At 38.8% G+C, this 20,597-nt stretch overlaps 1 protein-coding gene across 3 annotated transcripts; it reads right to left on the bottom strand.

Moving 5' to 3' along the window:
- Positions 1 to 5,758: 5,758 nt before the first annotated feature.
- On the bottom strand, positions 5,759 to 20,232 carry LOC144716602 (uncharacterized). 3 transcript variants are annotated; one of them, XM_078591785.1, is made up of 10 exons: positions 19,954 to 20,232; positions 18,719 to 18,824; positions 16,912 to 17,010; positions 15,970 to 16,035; positions 13,194 to 13,310; positions 12,589 to 12,663; positions 7,757 to 7,859; positions 6,482 to 6,529; positions 6,069 to 6,190; positions 5,759 to 5,965 (listed from the first exon to the last, which is right to left on the bottom strand). In XM_078591785.1, the coding sequence occupies exons 1-10, from the start codon at positions 19,956 to 19,958 to the stop codon at positions 5,864 to 5,866; spliced, it is 843 nt and encodes a 280-aa protein (XP_078447911.1). In that variant the 5' UTR covers positions 19,959 to 20,232; the 3' UTR covers positions 5,759 to 5,863. The 3 variants fall into 3 exon arrangements, with proteins under 3 accessions (XP_078447911.1, XP_078447909.1, XP_078447910.1); XM_078591783.1 differs by having other exon boundaries at positions 19,998 to 20,232; XM_078591784.1 differs by lacking the exons at positions 15,970 to 16,035; positions 16,912 to 17,010 and having other exon boundaries at positions 19,998 to 20,232.
- Positions 20,233 to 20,597: the final 365 nt, after the last annotated feature.

The following is a 20,597-nucleotide window of genomic DNA, read 5'->3' as shown; positions in this document are numbered from 1 at the left end:
CAGTAACTGACGAAGTAAATGTTCCATGAGAGAGCTGATTCAACATATTCAGTTACCAATGCAAATGAAATATTACTCAATATGTTTTAGGAGACAAGGTATTTTTTGATGGGTTGGGAACTTAACATGCCGGTTTGGTTTAACAAATCCTTGATGAAATAGTATGTATTTATATAATTAATATACATAACTATCTAATAAATATTTATGACCATAAAAGTTATTAACTAGACTGATACATGTGCCTGTAGGGTCATACACAAAAGGATTGATTAATGTTGGTGGATGTACCTAAGTTATAATAGCTTTATTTAAAAGTTCTAAAGTAGTTATAAATACAGGATGCACCCATTTTAGGTGCCATGCTAGCCACATCTGGGCATCCCCGATTGTGTTGACCTCTTCTCTAAATACTGCTCCTACTGAGAGTTGATAGTGGGAAGATCAGCTAGAGTTTCAAGGAGGATTTAAGAATATCAAGAGGAGATCCATCATTGTGTAGAGTCTAGATACATAATTTCTTGAAAAAAATATTAAATAAAATAAGTCCAGGGTTGATTTCGTTCTACAGAAGGTGATGAAATCATCTAGGGTTTTATAGATCAATTATGAATTGCTTTCCATATTTTGTTGCATAATTTTTTATTTCGAGCATTTAGTCAAAGCCATTGAACCCAAAAGGTCCTAGCTACATCTTGCCTAGAAGACACAAAGTAGTATATTTGACATTCAATGATTAATAACTCATAGGTCATAGAAAAATATAACTGTCCATCCACAAAGTGTCTTTGGTATCTTAGATCTATGGACCACTTACAATACACTTACATGAATCAACCTGATTGATATTTGGGTAGAATACTGTTCAAGAATTGAAACATATCACTTTAATGTAGTCTATCCCCAAAAGAGCCCTTACTATCTGTCCTTAGTGTCTTCATACTAATGGTCATCGAATCGACCATACTCGTCATAGGAATGGGATGAGACTGTTGTATTATATCTCTATTTTTTAATACCGATTGTGAGTATCATTTCAAGTAATAAATCTAGTTTGATTGAATTAACATAAACAACACATGAAAATAAGACCCATTTGTAGGTATAGAACATATCTGGTTTGTGTGCATTACAAAAAGTATGTTAAACTCATGATTAGTGCATTATGGTTTCTTGATATATGATTCTATTTTGGCACCTTTTCACAATGATAAGCACAACTAATGGTTGGTGGAAATAGATGACTCTTTCCCATATAAATAAATTGGATGCTGAGATGTTAAGGAGGGTAACTAATGGGGGAAAATATATTTAATTACAAATAAAAATGAATTAATTGTGACTAAATATATTGTGACTTGAAAATATACTTAATTTAAGAAGTTATAATTTAAAAATATTCAGACTTATAAAGTATTTTCTCTTGAATAGGATGTCCAAAATTATGAAAAATTGTAGAATATTCAGAACATTGTTCTATAAATAGATTTAATACATTTAATATACACAGATATGAACCTTAGAATAAAAAATTCTATTAAGTCGATTCCTTTATCTTGACAGCACAATCAAATAAACCATCCTTCACAATGAAAAAAGTTCTATTAAGTCAAGTATTCCACTGCTCAAACAAACCATCCTTTATCAAAGATGTCATTAAACTTGAGAATAAACTCTAAGACCTCAAGGGGTGGTGGGATCGGAGATGAAGTTAAGGAAACTACTGGAGTCTCCAAGATGATAGATATGCAAAACGGCATTAGTTTATACATCTATCTTAACTTGCTTTCCATCAACTAAAAACATAACGTAGAATGATTTTCCTCCTTAGGGTATTCAGTTCCAAGGTTACACAGACGCCATTTAATCTTTTCCCGTTTCGGTAGAATTAAGCGCATATTTATCCGAAGACAAGGTTGAGGCTGACAACACGCATTCTAGTAGGTTAATATGACCATATTTACATGTTTATTTGTACTAAATTGATTATATAAGTGTGTTATAAATCCTAAAATGATTAAATTTCTTTTTAGACTAATATTTCTAATTTTATAATTTCTAAAGTATTTTTAATAATTTTTCTAACATCAAATTCTGCATGAACATACTATTTAAGTCAGAATATATTTTTTCTATTGTTTTGTCATTACATTCAAACAGAAATCATTTTTTAAAATTAAAATATATATTTATAAGAGTTTCATGAATTCATATCTATTTTTTTGAATTATTTAATGGCTCTTTGATTTTTTCGAAATCAGAGGAGAGAGAAAATCTGATGAGAGAGAAAATTGGGGGGCTGATAATAATCCAAATTCAAATCGTGATATCTAATGATTTAGGAGTTTGGGGTTGAAATTTTGACCGGAGCTTACTTTTTCTTGCCTCTTTCTATCCATATGGTTGGATATAAAAGTAGAGCCTTGGAATTTTGTAAAAATTATCTTTAGACTCACTTCCTCCTGGAGAGACATATTGAAAGAGAGTGAATTTTTGAAGGTCCATCAAGGATGTTCTTGGTGTCTTGAAAGCTTGGAGAAGATCAATAAAAAGTGAAGGATGTTCTTGGTGTTCTTGGTGTCTAAGTTTAGTTCTTGACTTACATTTGTTTATGCTCTTCATATCCCTTAAGTTAGATATTCAAACTTTTTTTCATAATCTCCTTTTCATCACCATCTTCCATCATCTCACCCTGCCACATTTATCTTTGATCTCAATCTCAATCTAATCACATTCTTCTCAGATAAAAACCCAGAATAGCTAGTCCAACTTCTCCATCTCACAACCACCTATCCATTCTTCCATCACATCAATTAGTTAGTTCATTATCATTTATTGTTCCACCATTCTATTTCACCATCATCCATCCACATCCATCGGCATCCATTCATCCATGTGAAGATGGGAAACTAAGGTGATTGACACAACTTGGCACAACTCCCACTATCTATGATGGTATTGGACATCTAATGCTCAATCATCATGAAAATATAGAAGATAGAAGTCCTAAATCTGTTATCATTTGAAATGAGTTGGGTAAGTTATAGCAACACCAACAGCTGAGATGATGTCAATAGGCTGGGATAAGTCCTAGAGTTCTTAGACAGACTCTTTGATGCCAATGAAACCTGATATATCTTCATATTCTAAGAAGTCATCATCATGATCCTCGAATCTATATTCATCTTCCTTAGAAACAGTATCTCAATAGGTGACTCAATCTTGATATTGTCATTACCTATGTGATGTGTATGAGAAGGGCATCAGGACACACAATAACTAGACCCTTGACACTTAAAGCTAAGTATCCTTGACTGGAAATCCTGAGGCAACGCACAAATGAGAGGTTTGTCAAAGGACTTCAAAGTGTTCGTAGAGTAGCGAGCATGAAGATTGAATCAGAGTTGGATGGCATCTCAAATCCCGCAAAGGTCTAGTAACTGAATCTCATATATCGGTGCCAATATATGTGCAGTGTCGGGTTTAAATGGGGTGGGTTCTGTTTGTGGACACCGCAAGGGCTAAGCCTGCTCTAATGTGGTGACCTTCCAAAAGAGAAGGTCAGTCCAAAGATAAGGTGTTGGACCTGCCTAAAAATGATAGAGTAATATGGGGTTCACTCTAATCGTGTATGGCATAAAAAACTCCTCAAACTCATTAATGTATTAGAAACTGGCCTGTAAGTCTAATTTATTACCATGAAAAATATTTATGAACATCGTAAAACAGTCTATAAAAATGGACATAATGATATGTCCTGATTGATCACCCACAACTAAATAAGAGCTCCTAGAACAAATTGAGATCTGAGTGAGAGAAATGATTCTAAATGACGTGAAGGGAGACAGAGGTCAGGGTCTCATACCAAAATAATGCAGGAAAACATGCACAATGAGTCCCTCGGTGATTTGCAGATGAAAAAAATGATTTCAAAAAAGATAAAACCCACACTATCAGTTTAAACCAACAATTCTGGATAGTTCGTAAAGACTGAACCCAAGTCTCATTTGGGGGATGGGATTACTGTCATAATTGGGTTCATATATCCACTAGACTATCAACTACCTGAATCAAACCCCACCGGTGAAAAAATAGAGGATAGTAGAAGAATTCTTGTCCACATGGAGAGGAGGGCAAGGTGGACCTTTGGCGCTAACGCAGTGGTGAGACAGATCTGTAGTGGGCTAAGTGTGCGAGTTGAGGGTCAGTGGTGGGGAAACAACTGGCCATAGTAATGATCCGGACAATTGTGAGGTCATTGATGGTGCATATATGCAACTTGGATGAGTAGTACATGCTGAACACGGACTATAGGTCAACTGCACCACTTGATGGACCCTACAAGTGAATCTTACAGAGGCAAGTTTAATACAGAGGCACCAATAAAACTACCCAGTGCAAACTCAGAAGGAGCCTTTCGATTGAAAATTCAACAATCGAAGATGTACAAGATCCACAAGTCCTTACAGAAATAGAGAGAAAAGACAGGAAGAAGATGAAGTATCTGTTTCATGGAAATATAACCCAAAAATAACTAAAAGAAGGGTCTTTCTGGATTGGGCATCATCAACACCATCGTGAGTCGTTATCTCAACCAATGGGATTGCTGGATCCTGTTATATACTGTTTGGTGTGTCTCGTGTCCGTATGCTGGTGACAAGGGTGAGGCATGGTGGCCACCATGGTGTGCATATATTATCTTTATGATTTTTAAACTTTGGCTGCTAGGTGATCTGACACTTTACAAAGTAGGATGACATAGAAGAAATGGCAGTGGCGTGATGGAACCCAAACACAGAAGTAATCACAGCTGGTCCAACATTGAAGGTCAAAGCTTCTTGATCTCTTTCTAATATATTTCTCCCAATAATAAGTGACTTGGGCTTAACGTGATTAACTAGAGCCAGAATACAGTGATAGGAATATTATTAAATTGTAAATTTGAACCATTATTATTTTGCCACTTGGATCTACATAGTATCATCAAATGTACCTTCGTAATTTTCTAAATAGTATCATCTCTTCATCAATCAGAATTAAATTTTCAAGAATTGGAATAAGCAGTTCTACACACAATTTTTAGGGTTTTACCAGGTTTTTTACCATTTGTAGTCATTGTTATAATATCCTTCAGGTAACAAACTAACTACTGAAATATTATTTATGCAGTATAGTTTTCTTGCAATCAATCAGACATGGCAAGTCAGATCTCCTTTTGCCAAGGCAGCTCAATTGATCCTCTAGCCTAAGGAATTGATCGATGGAGTTAACATAGTCATCATTATCTTATTTTAGCTAAAAATATACATGAATAAAACTGTAGCATGATCCCATTTCTAGGGATTGCATAGGATCATAATATTGTTTTATTTATGTACAACTTTTAGCTAATATAAAACAATGACGAATATGTTGACTCAATCAGTAGTACATAGGATCAGTGTCTCTTCCTGAAGAGCTTTTCTATGCACGTACTCTACCTGATTTCCTCTTTGACCAGAAGTAAAGGACAAAATGCGAGGTGAATCTCTTCAATTGTCGCCAAATGCTGGATATAATTTAAAATATAAGATCATTCGATGATGTAATAAATCTCTAGTTCGCATAGAATAACATAGAATAAGATTAATTAATTTCATAATAACTATGACAATAGGTTCAACAGTACAGGGAAAGTGTGGTGGATCAATATCATATTTTTCCTCCCATGTGTGGTGGACCATCTTCAGTCGATTAAAAAAAATTAAGAAAGAATCCATTCTGGAGAAAAGAATGACATACCTATTGTCTTATTCTGTTATGAATTAAATAATTATATCTGTGCCTGATGGAAGAAAATACTCTCCAAGACAAATGTTCGTTTTCATGGTCGATTACCTTGCAAAATTTCAACGATTTCTTTTGCTCTCAATTCAATCCCTTGAAGATACTCGACCAATATACGCTGCTGATAGGAACCACCTTCCTGTATTCACAGAGAAGTGACATCTATAGGTTAGGAAACTTCAAAGAGAAGAGAAAATAGTAGAAAAAGAAGATAAAATAAAGAAGATAAGATAACAAATCACCGTCCGTATCAATGTTCTCTCAATTCTTTTCTTGATAACAGCGTACAGATCCTCAGGTGAAATATTTCCTTTCCCCATATTCAATCCGTCTATCAGGATCTTGTTCCAGCTTGTTTCCGGAGCTGTGAGAAAATGTGTGAAAGTGCAGTGTAATTATAGGACTAAAGCAGTTTATTCTTCACATAATTAGTTCCTTAAAACTTAAGAGTAATTATAGAATTTCTTTGAGTGCCTTATAACAATCATTTTTTGAGTTCCAAAACTAATCTCACATGAAAATTTAACCCGTTTAAGAAATGAGCAACGAAAATTAGGGTTGTCTTTACAAATAAACTATACCAATGAAGGAGCACCAGCGGCATGTCTGGAAAAATTGTACCTGAAAAATTAAACTTTTCAAGAAGTAAAAGTACCTCTGATTAAAGTTTCCAGAAATCTTTCATCCTCCAATACTTCATTCCCTGTGCCAGAATAGAATGATAGGCATGAGTCCTTGGAAGGGGTGAAAAGATATCAGGTGCAGCGAATTGCACCAAGAAAAAAATCAGGACATTTTAAATACAATTAAGCCCAGAAATATAATGCGAATATCAGTTTTAAAAAGGAACATGAATATCTTTCTTCAAAAAAAAAAAGGAACATGAATATCACGAGAATATAACTGAAAAATTTAACGTGAATATTACAGGACAGAAGATACAGAAAACATCCTATTTTATTCTTGTCAATAGAAGGAACTTATCAATCAGGTGGGAAACCATTCTAATGAATGCTAAGGAATTTAACAGAAGCAGGACCTGTGTGAGATTAGAAATTTTAGTACCATGAGCCAAAGCATCTGACACCAGCTCCCCTCAGTTTTAAAAATAAAATATAGTTTTAAAAGGTATCTGATAGGACACCATGAGTTCCTAGTGGGGAGAGGATGTGAGCGGTAGGAGAAGACGCCACAGTGGTCACCGGCGGAATGACAGAAGATGATGGAGTGGTCATCGGCAGAGGGACAGAAGATGCCGGAGTGGTCATCGGCAGAGGGACAGAATATGCCGGAGTGGTCATCGGCAGAGGGACAGAAGATGCCGGAGTGGTCATCGGCAGAGGGACAGAAGATGCCGGAGTGGTCATCGGCAGAGGGACAGAAGATGCTGGAGTGGTCATCGGCAGAGGGACAGAATATGCCAGAGTGGTCATTGAGAAGAGGAGAGGCCCTGGCAGAATGGACATCGTTCTGGGAGGGATTACCAGTGGGATGGACATTGCACAGGGGAGTCGGAGAAACCAACTTGATGATACTTTTATGCTCTCTTAAAGGGATGCCTACTCTATTGAAAGAGAAATACAAGCATATTGGAAAATGACTAAAGTGCCCAACTGGGCTAAAACAACTAAACTAGCCCTTGGTAGGACAGGGCTATCAGTATCTAATAATTTGAATTGCGTATCAAAGTGCCATGAACTTTATAGGAATGAATCTGAAGAAGTCAAGTCTGAAGAGCCATACAAATGGTTTCATTTAAACAGCCTGTCTTTCTGGTATTGCTGACCTCTTTGTCAAAAAGAAAGGCATAAAAGCGCATACATAATTGCATTGGTAGAGCTCAGATAGACTATCTAAGCACTAGAAATAACAGAAAAAATTCAAAAGAAAACTAATTCTATAAAAGCAGCAGGGTATTTAATGTCTTCACCTCTTTTTGCGTAAGTACGCTTAGATAGCACATTGGACGCATATATCTGCAAGACCTTTTGCAGCATGGCCTCTAGACCTGGCTTATCTCCATCCTCCTTTGCCTGCAAGAGAATGATATAAAATGTCACTTTGGCAAAAAATCATATAATGTCGCTTTGGCAACCATATCTTTTTCTCTAGTTTAAGTTTTTAGAGATCATTGTTTTTCACAGAAGAATTCTCTACCAGGAGCTATAATTAATACACTTTTCATGATCTGAGGGTTAGGGATCGGATTGACAGAGAGCCGGCTGAAGATCTGGAGAGGTAATGATGGACAGAAGGGGATCTGCAGACGGTCAAAGCGACGGGACCAATCGGCAATGTTACTTTGATTCTTGGCACCTCCTGAAGACAGATCTAAAAGTATTTAAAGAGGAATGATTAACCTATCCTAAAACACGAAATGATTAAAATGCCCTTTGTGGGATAAAATACCAAAGATAACTTTGGGGTATAGGATCATATCAGAATAGCAGGACGAAGCAGAATTCAACTCCAACAACAGTCAGCCAATGCAATTAACATCAATGGTCAGCAAGTCGGGTTATATAGACTGTCTACAGTTGTTTGAGGCTGTACAACTCATTCTTATTGGAAGAGAAATGGGTGACCACCTTGCAACTATAAAAGATCTGCGAGGGCGGAGGACACCATTATAACATAAATGGTTGGGGATACTTTTGAGAAAGTATTCCAGAAGATTTCTGAACGGAAATGGCAACATAAGATTTGCTCCAAAATATTAATGACGAGAGGATCCATAGCTTCATAACCAGAGAAAAAAAATTCATACAAAGAGAGAAGTCTGTAATGAAACATGCTCGGAATGAAGTATTGAAATCATAAATATGGAACTACTCAAGAATTTTCTTCATCTGCATCTACTTAACCAATTTATTTTCACCCAGATATTGGTGATAGATTTTAGTTGTTAACGAACAATGAATATGGTGGTTGGTTTGTCTATGCTAAGGAATCGAACTGGACGATTGAGCCTGTTAACATTTGTGACCTACCTTATTTTGAAGATAATGCTTGCACTACGATGACGGCAGAATGCCCAGTACGCAAAGTAGATAACACCCACCATCTAGATCAGGTCAAATATCTCCATTTATTAAATTGGGCACTCAAGCCTCAAACTTTTGCACAAAATATTTCCATCAGTTCTCTAAGATGTGATACAACTCAATATTCCAATCACGAACCTCCTTTTGGGGGCTAAGTGCAAGGGGTCAGCTTACTCTGGCATCCTTGTCTACAGTGATGCTTGCGGACTACCAAACAGCAGCATTCTCAGAAGTCCAGAGATTTATTATACTAATTAATGATTTGAGAGGAATCAGCTGTGTGTATCTCCTCAAGACTAAAGCTGGTACAGCCATGAATATTCAAAACTTATGCTTTAATATTCAAAGACACTTTTGGACCTTCAGCTGATAAACTAGTTTAAAGCTCATGGAACAATTTTCAAGAGTCTGATAATGCGCAGGGTTATTTCAATAATAATTCGGCTGCATAGTTTAAAGCTAATGCAACTATTTGCAGGAATTACCATATCTTAATCCTCTGCAAAATAAAGAAGAAGATTGGGGAAAATGTAGATACAACTATAGATCTTGTATATCACTGGCAGGTCCTAACCATCAAACTCGATATGGAGAAGGCTTTTGATAGAGTCGAGTGGAATTTCTTAACCATAGTGTTACGTCGCTTTGGTTTCACCGATGCATTCATCGCTCTTATGGATGCTTGCATTAGAGAGAACCATTTCTCTCTCTTGGTGGAAGGAAACTCCACTGGCTTCTTCACTGCCACGTGAGGTCTACGGCAAGGTGATCCTATCTCACCTACCGTTTTCATATTGATGGAGTAGGTCTTTAGTCGATCACTCACACAATTGATCGCCCGAGGCCTCAACCAACAATATTTTACGAAAAGGGGTTGCCCGATCCTCTCGCATATTCTACTCGCAGATGATGCCATCATCTTCCTCAATGGATCTAAAAAATCCATGAAGGAACTTATGAGTGTACTCAGTGCGTACGAGCAGACTTTTGGTCAGCTCGTCAATGCTTCGAAGAGTAGCCTTATGGTTGGTCCACCCACCACCGTAAAGCATTCCCAGATTATCCAACACTATACCCAATACTCACGAGGATGCCTTCCTTTTGACTATCTCGGATGCCCCATCTTTCGCGACCAATGCGACATCATTATTTCGATGCCTTGTTGGCCAAGCTAAGAAAGAAACTAGATGGATGAAAACTTCGTTTCCTCTCCCCTGGTGGGTGCATCCAACTTCTTCGGCAAGTTCTCATGAGCATCTTGCTGCATACCCTGGCGGTCCATTCATTATCGCTCACTGCCCTTTGCTCCGTGGAGCGATTATGCCCGAGTTTCCTATGGTTGGGTCACCTTGAGGGAGAGTGTAAGCATCACTGGGTTTCTAAGCAGAAATTTTGTCAACCGACGGTCGAAGGGAGTCTAGGGATCAGACGCCCTCAGGACGTCCAAGAAATGTTTCAGAAGAAGCTTGTGTGGTGTATGCGTACTACAAACTCCCCGTTGGGAAGTTTTATCTCGGCCAAGTATGACGAGTGGGCTCGCAGAGAGTCGGACATTCGGGGCCACAAAAGATGGCGAACTTAGCAGAAACATTGGCTAGCGATATCCACTGTCACACGTTGGCATGTAGGCCAACGCACGATTAGCGTGTGGTATGATACATGGCTCGCTAACCCACCCCTAGCCTGCCATGCCCACTTCGTACCGTATATACCGCGGTTGACTGTGGTATAACTGCACACGGGCAACACACGCCTTATGGGAACATCATGGCCTCCCACTCGATACGCTACCTCATGCTCTGAATACTACTATAGGAACCTCTAGCGATTGCCCCATTTGGACACTGACACTCGACGGGTATTTCTCTTGTCAGTCCTCTTGGGACACTTTTGCGACAGATCCCCTACATAGACCTGGGTTCGCCGCATCTCGCATCCAGCGATTCTCCCTCACGTCTCCTTCATTCTCACTAAGCTCGCATTGCCATTGATGGCCTCCTTTCCAAGTTGAGTCTATGGAACACCTTTTCTTCCATAATAAGATCGCTCTAGACTGTTGACGTCAATTTACACATCTTTGGCACCCACTACTCAGCAATTGTGTTTCCCTATTACCGTTTAAGTGTTTTGGCAAGATGTTTATCTTGCCCACACGCTCTAAGTGGAGCCCCTACCTACACATCACCATAGCTTACTATTGTAGGAGATATGGAAAGGGCGAAATTCTTCTCGTTTTGTAGGGACCCCCATGCGAGCATTGGATATCATGCGACGAGACGAGCGATGGATACATCGCACCCATCATCTCCTACCGCGCCTTGCACGCAGTTCCAGCCTTATATGCGATCTTCTTCGCACTTGGGGCATTCAGGTGACTCAGACCCCCATCACCACTTGGCTACATATTATCTATTGGCATCCGCTGCCAGTTGGTATTGTCAAGTTGAATGTGGATGGTGCGCCCAAAGGGAACCCGAACCGACCAGAGGAGACAGTATTCTGTGAGATCATACAGGGAGTATTCTTTTCGCTTTCTCATCCTTTTACGGCATACAAACTAATACAACAGCCGAGGCTATAGTGATACGTGATGGCTTGTTCCACTACGAGGAGCGAAACTTTCACAGTATCGTCATAGAATTGGACTCACATGTGTTAGTTGATACGCTTTGTGCAGGTACATCCTCCCAGTGGCGCCTACAGAGCATGTGGCAAGACATCATGCGGTGTTGCCCCCATTTGATTAGTATTCGCCACCAACTGTGCGAGGGCAACCAGACAACGGATGCCCTTGCCAACCATGCGGTATGCACTCGAGCCCCTTCCTCTCTTTACCTCTCTTGGCAAGACCTTCCTCGGGAAGCTCGAGGATGCCACCACGTAGAGCATCTCGGCCTGTCAGCTCTATGTACGCGTCACTCTCTGCCGAAGGATGGCCCACGCAGCTGGCGTATTGCATGGAGCACTAGAGGCAGGGGTGCTCGCCTCTCGCCTGATTGCTGTACTCGCCGCGCACCTCCATGCTGACACCTAATGAAGGCGGGAAGAGCTCCGCGCACTCTATGCACAACCACTGCAGCCGGGGTCCACCACACTACCAGCACGAGCTAACTTCTCCGGGTACTTCCAAGGTATCACTCATGTATTTTTTCTTTTACTGCTCCCTAGGTGTGGGCGAGCAGGGCCCATGTGTAAGTGGGATATTTACGCTCGCTCCATGCCTATAAACGCAGATGAACAGTCCACTTAATAAATAAAAACCGCATGCGTGGCGTCCAGGGCACGGCTGGATTGGTCTGTGGGCACAACCTTAGGGTTGGCCTTACCCGGCACTGTGTTTTTTGCCAATAAAAAATAAAATAAATTAAAATAAAAAATATCACTGGCAGGTCCCAAAATCTCAGGGGATAAACCCAAAGCTCTCCATTTGATTACTCATTTTCTCCCCATGATTCTGGGATATAAAAGCCCAAAATAAGAGGTTAAAGTGTCACCATCGAAGATTAAAGAAATTAAATGTTTAAGCTGATATTACATTCAATGAAAATGATAACTATTTTCCTTATACAGACGTGTACAAAAGGAAATCTCGATATTGTATTCAATTGCCAATTTGAAACAATATAATATAGACAAGTCAAATAAACATCATTCAAGTTATATTAAAAGTAATCTCTCCAAGTAACTACATCTCAACATATACAATAGAAAAAATTACCTGACGCAATTGAGCATTCACCTCCGACAAAAATCCTTCATCCAACTGTCCTTCTTGGTCCCTTAATTTCATTTCCTGAATGATAAATAAAGAAACTCATGCCACCGAAAAAATATTCCGGATTGGGTGTAGGATAACTATGTCTTCATTGTTTGAAATCAGCCTCCATATTATTAAAATAGAAATAGATTGGTGTAAGACAACAATAATTTGAATTTCAGATGAATCACTGTCAAGGGTGAGAACGTAGTTTTTTCTACTTCCTATTCTATAAAGAACCAACCTGATACGATTAGCATTTTAATTGTATAAACTACGGAAAATGAATGATATCTCACTTTTACTGATTCAAAGGTTGAGATGGACTCAAGTAGATAAAAAGTAATGTATTACAAGTGTATGTTTCTGTTGAGTAATAGAATGAATCTTTATCCCCACAATACATGGCTAGCACAGCATGCATTTGACAGATCAAAGAACACCCAAGGCTTGAAGAGTGTATTGATTTAATCAGAAAAATTACCACAGAATAAATAGCAGATAGGCTGTCAATATCAACAGAATGTGCAGCTTTTTAGAACCATTTTTAGGAAGGCAGCACTTACTCTCTCCATGGACACTAGGGCCATTGGGTCTTGCGGAGGCCAAGCAATCTCTCCATCTCCATGAATGACAGGTTTGAGGACGGATTTAAGGACGTCAGTTGATGATTCAATTTTTTCCTTCAGAAATCAAATGAACAACAATTCATCAGGTTAAAGCTTATAAACAGCACCGGATTTCACATTCATCATCTTTGCTGGATAAAGAAACTAATTTGCCAGCCCCAAAGTGCAGGACTAAAAAAGTGCAGGACTTGCCAGCCCCAAAGGCGAGGTTGAATGTTTCCTTGTATATAGTAAACGAAATTAACAGAGACAAAAAGGGAAACATAAATTCAATAACATATCCGTCCATTTCAATAGGAAAAAGACCAATGGAGTCCCCAATTCCATATATTCTTCAAGCAACAGATCTTCTATGAGAACATATTTTCCATCATAAACATTTCTCATCTACGATACATTTATCAGCTTTCTGTCTCCAAATTTGGCTGAAATATTGGAGAGTTTCAGTGCTGATGAACGGTAGGTTTTCAAACCTAGGAGGCTAGGAAAAATTTAAAATATGAAAAAAGTCCCCCAATCTGTGTCCTTCCCTCATCTTCCTCCAATGTAGAAGGTGAAGGTTAGCTCAAATGACCGGATTCCAGGTTCCGTTCAGTTTCTTTGCACAGACAACTCCAGGCTATATCCAAGCATACAATGTGATAGGATTCTACACAAGTAGCTCATATGGAAAAAACCAAAACCAAAAAAATTAAATAGAAGGACGGAAACAGCTAAGCCAGAGATTAAAATCAGCATAATAGAGACCAGGCAAATCTCTTGGCCACTCATGCCTTGACTGAGCCACTGCCCACTGGTCTCACCCTAGTTTATATATTAGTTAATGGCCTATTTGTGTCTTGCACTCATATACTCAAGCTGATTGCCGTCTGTGATGAGTTCTTAAAGGTAGTTTTTCATTATCTCAACTAAATTAGACGGTTTAACTTGCTGATGCACATAATGAGATATTCAGCTGATTAATAATTAGGATCCGTTTAAAATATAATGAAAATCCTAGGAAAAGATGCCAAAGATATATGTTTTATCTTTTTTTTTTGAAGAAATCATAATGTTTATCTTAATTCTCACCTGGTTTAGGTCATGTGCTGACAAAAAGGAGAATTGTTCAAATTCGTAGGTGTCAATGTATAGGAAAATATATGATAGGGGAGGTTGGTTGAACGCAGGAAATATGGTGGGTTGAAGAAGGGTATTTTGGTTTTGCAAAGAGGAGTCACAGTTGTTTATACATGGGATATTGCACAAGGCGTGGAGTGGCTAGTTTATGATATAAATTTAATGCATAAAATACAAGTCTATGGTCACATTGACAGCTTTAGTTGGGAAGGCAACAGAGAGGAAGGTCACATCTGAGAGGAAGGTATGGCTGTCAGGGCTTCAACAAGGCTGGAAACGCCCCCCTGTCAAACAGTCTCTCTCTCAGTTCGCTACTGGGAATCTTCATCTTGTAACCCATCGTTGCAGCCTGCTGTGGCTGGCAAGAAGTGGTAGAGAAGCAAGGGGGGTGACAGAAGGGCGGAGCAGGGCATCTTGGGTAACGAGGTGAAAAGCAGGAGGCGGAGGATGAGTTGAGGATGGAGTAGGTGGCGGTGATGGAGGGGAGGGCTGAAAGAGGATGGCCAGGGGCCAGAGGAAGGACGCAGTGAAGAGGGAAGGAGGAAGAAAGTGGTGAGGGAAGGAGAGGAGGCAATGAGGGGAGAAGGGCAAGCAGGTAGTAGGACCTTGTTTGGGATCCTATAGTAATGTAATATTTAGCTTGTGAAATGAGGAACTATCCAATTTAGGACCGTTCAGAAGGGAGAAATGATATCACTGATACGATCATCATTGGAATGAGCGAGTTGAGAGGGAGGTCAGGGAACGGCATGAAGATAGGCCGAGAGGGATAGGAGAGGAGAAATGAGATGGAGATAGGGAAAGGGAAAAGTGGAAAATGAGACACAATTGCTCTTCTTGACTGCCCCCTAAAGGGAGGGCTGCACTATTGAAGGGAAAACACACAAGGGAAGGAAATTATAAAAATATCCCCAATATACAATGGAGTAGGGGTGGTACACCTCTCTCTCTCTCAATTAACATAATGTTCGACACCCAAATATTGAATATCTAATGTCTAAAATCCGATATCCTGAAAAGTCATCTGTCACCGTCCGCAAGGCGGCAATATTGGATATCAGGTACAGTGCTGACATCCAGGCCAATATGCGATAGCGGCATCTGCATTCATCCCAATTTTCCCAGATATCGCATATCAGTTTGTCGGATATTGGATATTGGGGTGGATATCAGAGGGTGAACACAACCATCTACCCATATTTTATCATCAATACCTCTCACGTACTCTATACCATTCGAGACTATGATCTAGATGGACAAGAATTCACCCTTTTTTAGGAGCAGTGTCAGAAACGATGAGTTAAACTTGGTAATGACTTTTGTCATAGTTTTTCATCTGTAAGGAGGATCGAATCACTACATTGAACCATAATCTTTTCAATTTACAGCCCAATAACTGTAACTGACATAAAGTGGAAGCTTATTAACACATTTAATGCTTTCTTGGTATCTTATGAAGTATCAAATTACTAGATCAATGAGAGAACAGATGTTGAACGTCTTACCATCTGATAAGCTAAGGCATGAAAACAAAGCCCCATTGGGCGTCAGTTTTTCAAGAAAGACAAAAAATGAGATGCAGAGGACATTGTACCTTAGTCTTGTGAACAACACATTCAACTATACTCATCACTGTTGTCGCCAATTCCTCATAGTCTTTCTACAGGAAAGTAAAAATACCTATTAGTGCAGAAACGCCTTGCACTAATAATGTAAGAGATCATTTTTTCCTGATTAAGAAAGAGATAAGATTTTAATATGCGAAGTAATCATGACTCCAGGAATATATGTCATCAGATGTAAGCCAAGATCAAAGGATAGTTGCCTTCCGAAATTGCAAGACAAAGGCTTTAATCTCTTCAAGAATTTCAATTTTGTCTTATTCCCTTGTCACTTAGAAGGCGCAGAAAGTGATTGCAAGATTTGACTCACTAAGATACGATATTAAATATGGAACATGTGCTCTATTTAGAAGCTGATTCTCTGTGTTTTCAAACTTAGAGCTTAAGCCTGCAAGAAACTGGTATATCCCATCTTGCAGAACAGGAGAGAGCTCTAATTCAAAGCTGAATCATGATTCTTGAAAGTTTAGTCTTTCTCCAGCCTTCGTCTAATTCAAAGGTCTAGGTAAACTTTGATCGATAAATCTGTAACTATATGAGTTCTGGGGTAGATAGTGGGTGAGAGAGACAGAAAAAGAGAGAAAAATGGGCTGAGGTCATCTGGACAAATCGCATATGAACCACAACAGCCCCCTCAAGCTGGAGCATAAGGAAGAATGCACTACACGTAGAGCACAAGAACACCACTTAAAAGCCAGAGAGGGCCCTGATGATGAGTAGAATGTAATACATTTTTTCCCAACATATGAATCCACCAAACATTAATGGATAACACCGCCAAATCATAGACTCAATCAACTTAAGGTAGAAATAAATTGGATGGTGCCTAGTTCATTGGATAATGCACTCATTAAACCTAATGAAATCAATAACACAACATGGATGACACAAATGCTACAAGTGAAAAACCATGCTTTATCGTCATCTGATTTGCATGTGTCGCTTCTAGCAGCAAGTCGAATCCAGAAACTCTCATCAAATGACAGAATGTTCTCAACGATAAGCTTCTCGAGCTGTTTTAACAAGAAAGAATGAGAAAAACATCAGGCACAGAAGTTCACCAAACGAAAAAGAATCATGATTCCAACAATGTCCAAATGACTACGATTCAAAGGACCAATTTGTTTCTTTCTATAATTTATAGCCCTCTTACGTAACGGCACAAAAGAGAAAAAACAGCACAGATATGAAATTTTCTGCTGAATATGCCACGGTTGGATTGGCACTGACTTTGTTGAAATAAACCAAACAGTTTCACAGAACAAATAATGGAACAATGAAAAAAAAATTTAGCGCTTTTATCATGAAAAAAGGTGATTCTCAATACACCATAAAAAAGTTATTCTACTAGAATAGACAACGAGACAAATTTAGAATTGTTAAGACACTTAACTAGGGTCATTTGGTCATTCAAGAAATGATCACCAGTTCGTGAAGCTATATCACCAGGAATGAAGGTTAAAAGGAGAAACTGATCCAGATCTTCTCAGTTTCAATTAAATAGTGAATTATTTTGAGAACAAAGGCTTCGGAAATAAGAGATCTCAAATCACTACATGTCCTCCGTCAGGAAAATCAAAAGCTGGATAAAGCTCCACAGACCTGAAGTCGGGTGAAGGTAGGGTTAGAAATAACTAGGACGCCACTGAATCAGCATTCCTCCAAGGAATCCACCAGATTGGCCTCCTCCTTGCTCCAGCCCCAGCTCAGTTCCAGCCAATTATGGTGGGAAAATGCCACATGCTTTTGTTGAGTGTAGGCCCTTCTTATTTATGGGACCTCAAGTCCTGACAAATTTCAAAAAGGGCATTCACATGCCTCCCTATGTTCACATGTTCTTCGTGGGTATTTCTTCAGTAGACTCATCTACAAACATAATAAAGTTTCCACAACTTGTCTACATCGAGTATAAATAGGCCACAATTGAAAAGTTTGAAGCATAAAATCCAGCTTAAAGATGAAAAGTGGCGCCCTTTATATCAGAGATAGCTTTTAGCACGGTTGCTACGCACTTGAATCTAACATGGTATCAGAGCAGGTAGCAGGCTCAGATCCCAGAATCAACACACTGCATGCCAGGGCCATAAAATAAGCCAGCGGCAGGTATTGCAGGGGAGTGTTGAAGCATGACATCTAGTTTAAAGAGGAAAAGAAGCCCCCCTGACTATCAGCCATAGCTTTTGGCACAGTTGGTAAGCGCTTGAATCTTACAGAAATTTAGACACTTGTCTATTCAGAGAAAAGCCATCTATGGGTGGATTTAAACCATCAAAAACAAGAAACCATGACAACTTTATTTCAAAGATATAAGCACTCAACCAATTATAAACTAGAAAAGTGGAAAAGGCTGAAATATATCAAGGAAAACGATTAAAAAGTCGAACAGCAATAATTACTAACAAAGGATGTGCAGTCTATAACAAAGGAAAAATGTGCAGTCTATAACAAAGGATGTATAGGTTTTCACACTGAATACAGTATTTAAAATTTAAAATCACCCGTCTCTGGTCTACAGCAATGATGCACTGAATTGAAAAATGGTTTTTTCACACTAAAACATTAAATACCAGTCCTTATTCTGTTTGAATCATAAGATGATTAAGCGGTTCAATTTGCCTAATCTATAAGGAAAAATAAATATAAAATAAAACTAAATAAATTGTTTCATTCCACATCTTGTTCCGACAGCACAAAAATGGAATTTATCTATTAAAAACTCACTTCCTTTGAGGTTGATTCCCTCAGCATATCAATCAATCGATCAACTTCCACAGTCTTCTGAAAAGACTTCTCAGCATCTTTACTTGTCGCACAGGTCAATACTTTCCTGAAAATGGATAGTCTATTATTATGCATACAAAGAAAACATTTTTTTTTGAAAAAAAAACATCGGAAATCTATGATTATATGTTGCATACTTCACTGAAAAACATCAAAAAACTTCGGAAACAACAGACCTCAGTTTACAAAGCAAAGATTAAACAGAAGTGTGTTCTTGTCTAGAGAGAAATGTTGATAGCACAGATCGGAAATTTATCTCATTGACAAAAAAAATCAAATTAACCTCTAACAATTTTCATGTCTAATTAAGACACGGGAATGTCCATAAATGTCCGCTATACTGTAGGTAAGTCAATACACTGCACTATACAAACTCTTACGGGAAAATTCCAGAGAGACTAACAGGTTGAAATGTACGTCAATCAAGACATTTCACATTTACAGGATGCAAAAAAAGACGTGAGACTACTAATATCAAGTCCAAAGTTTGGAAAAAATGAAAGGGGTAAGCGATGCAAGCGAAATGTTAGAAGAGATTATAAATATTGTTCTCAATATTGCATGAGACTTCCCCCTAAAACGCATGCCCCATTCCTTTGATTATAAATTGATACCCCATAATTTTGAAAACAAAATAGTCGCAAACGCATCAAGTGAAAGAGGAAAGAAGTATCATTACCCAGTTAAGAAAAGAAAGGTATATTTATCTTTAGTACGTGCTAAACTGAGTTCCGCCGGCTTTCTCAAAAACATTTTACATGTACATTCGGCTTTGAAAGCTTATCATGTTACCCATTGTTTCAGTTCAAGGAATTACCTACCGTCGACGATCTGGGGCCAATAAAGACTGGTTCGACATACCATAAAGAAGGTAGAGAAAAGTATTTCAATTACGAGTTAACGTTTCTAATCCCCTTTCTCCTTTTTTCCCCTTTTTTTCCAACTTCCCACGGATGTATTCTTCTACGTTTCAACGATTCCTTCATCATATTTCTCCCCATAAGAAAAAAATTCAGTTTTCGGACACATCTGCAGGTGCATCGCAGAAGAAATCCTGGACGGCAATTTCTCGCAACCACTGGATTTTAGATTTCATTCCACTGTCAGAACGATTCCCTCATCGAATTTCTTCCCCATTCGAAAAACAATCAAAATCTGGATACGCCTGCACGTACATCATAGAAGAAACCGTAGAAGCCGTTGTGCATTGGCGAATCACCTCTTCGTGCTTTGCCTGGAGCAAAGAGATCCATCCGTCCACCGGCCAGACGTCCCCCGAGCTCCGCTGAAATTACCATGAATTTGGACTCTCGAACACCGAAAATTTTCATTCCTCCGCAGCAAATCAGCAGAACGATCAAAACCCAGTTGAGAATTCACAAGATGAGGAACGGCAGCGCTGAGAGACGCCATTGGAGATCGAGAGATAACGAAATGGTTTCGTTTTTCCTCCCCCACAACATCCATTGGTTATTAAGCCCCGTGTAATGGTTGCGCCACGTGGCAAGATTTGAGTGGCCCAGTTCTTGGAGCTCTAATTATCAGCTTAGTATTAGTCCATTTTTCTTGTGAGTTAATCATGAATAGAACCCATGGGGATAGGTGTTTAATCGGTATTAAATTAAATACTATTACCTCACTGATACTATCATATACTGGATACTAGATATCACATATATAATCATGAATAAGATCCATGACTTATGAGGACATGTGGCAATACTGAAATCAGATACATGCTTAATGGATTTGGAGTCGGATCGAATATTGTTAGCATGTTGATGTTATTGGATATTGGATATCAGATAGAAGACTTGTG

The sequence above is a fragment of the Wolffia australiana genome, chromosome 2 (genome assembly GCF_029677425.1).
Source record: "Wolffia australiana isolate 7733 chromosome 2, ASM2967742v1".
Lineage (NCBI taxonomy): Eukaryota > Viridiplantae > Streptophyta > Magnoliopsida > Alismatales > Araceae > Wolffia > Wolffia australiana.
Note: the sequence above shows the minus strand (reverse complement) of the source record. Positions and strands in the feature narration are given on the sequence as shown.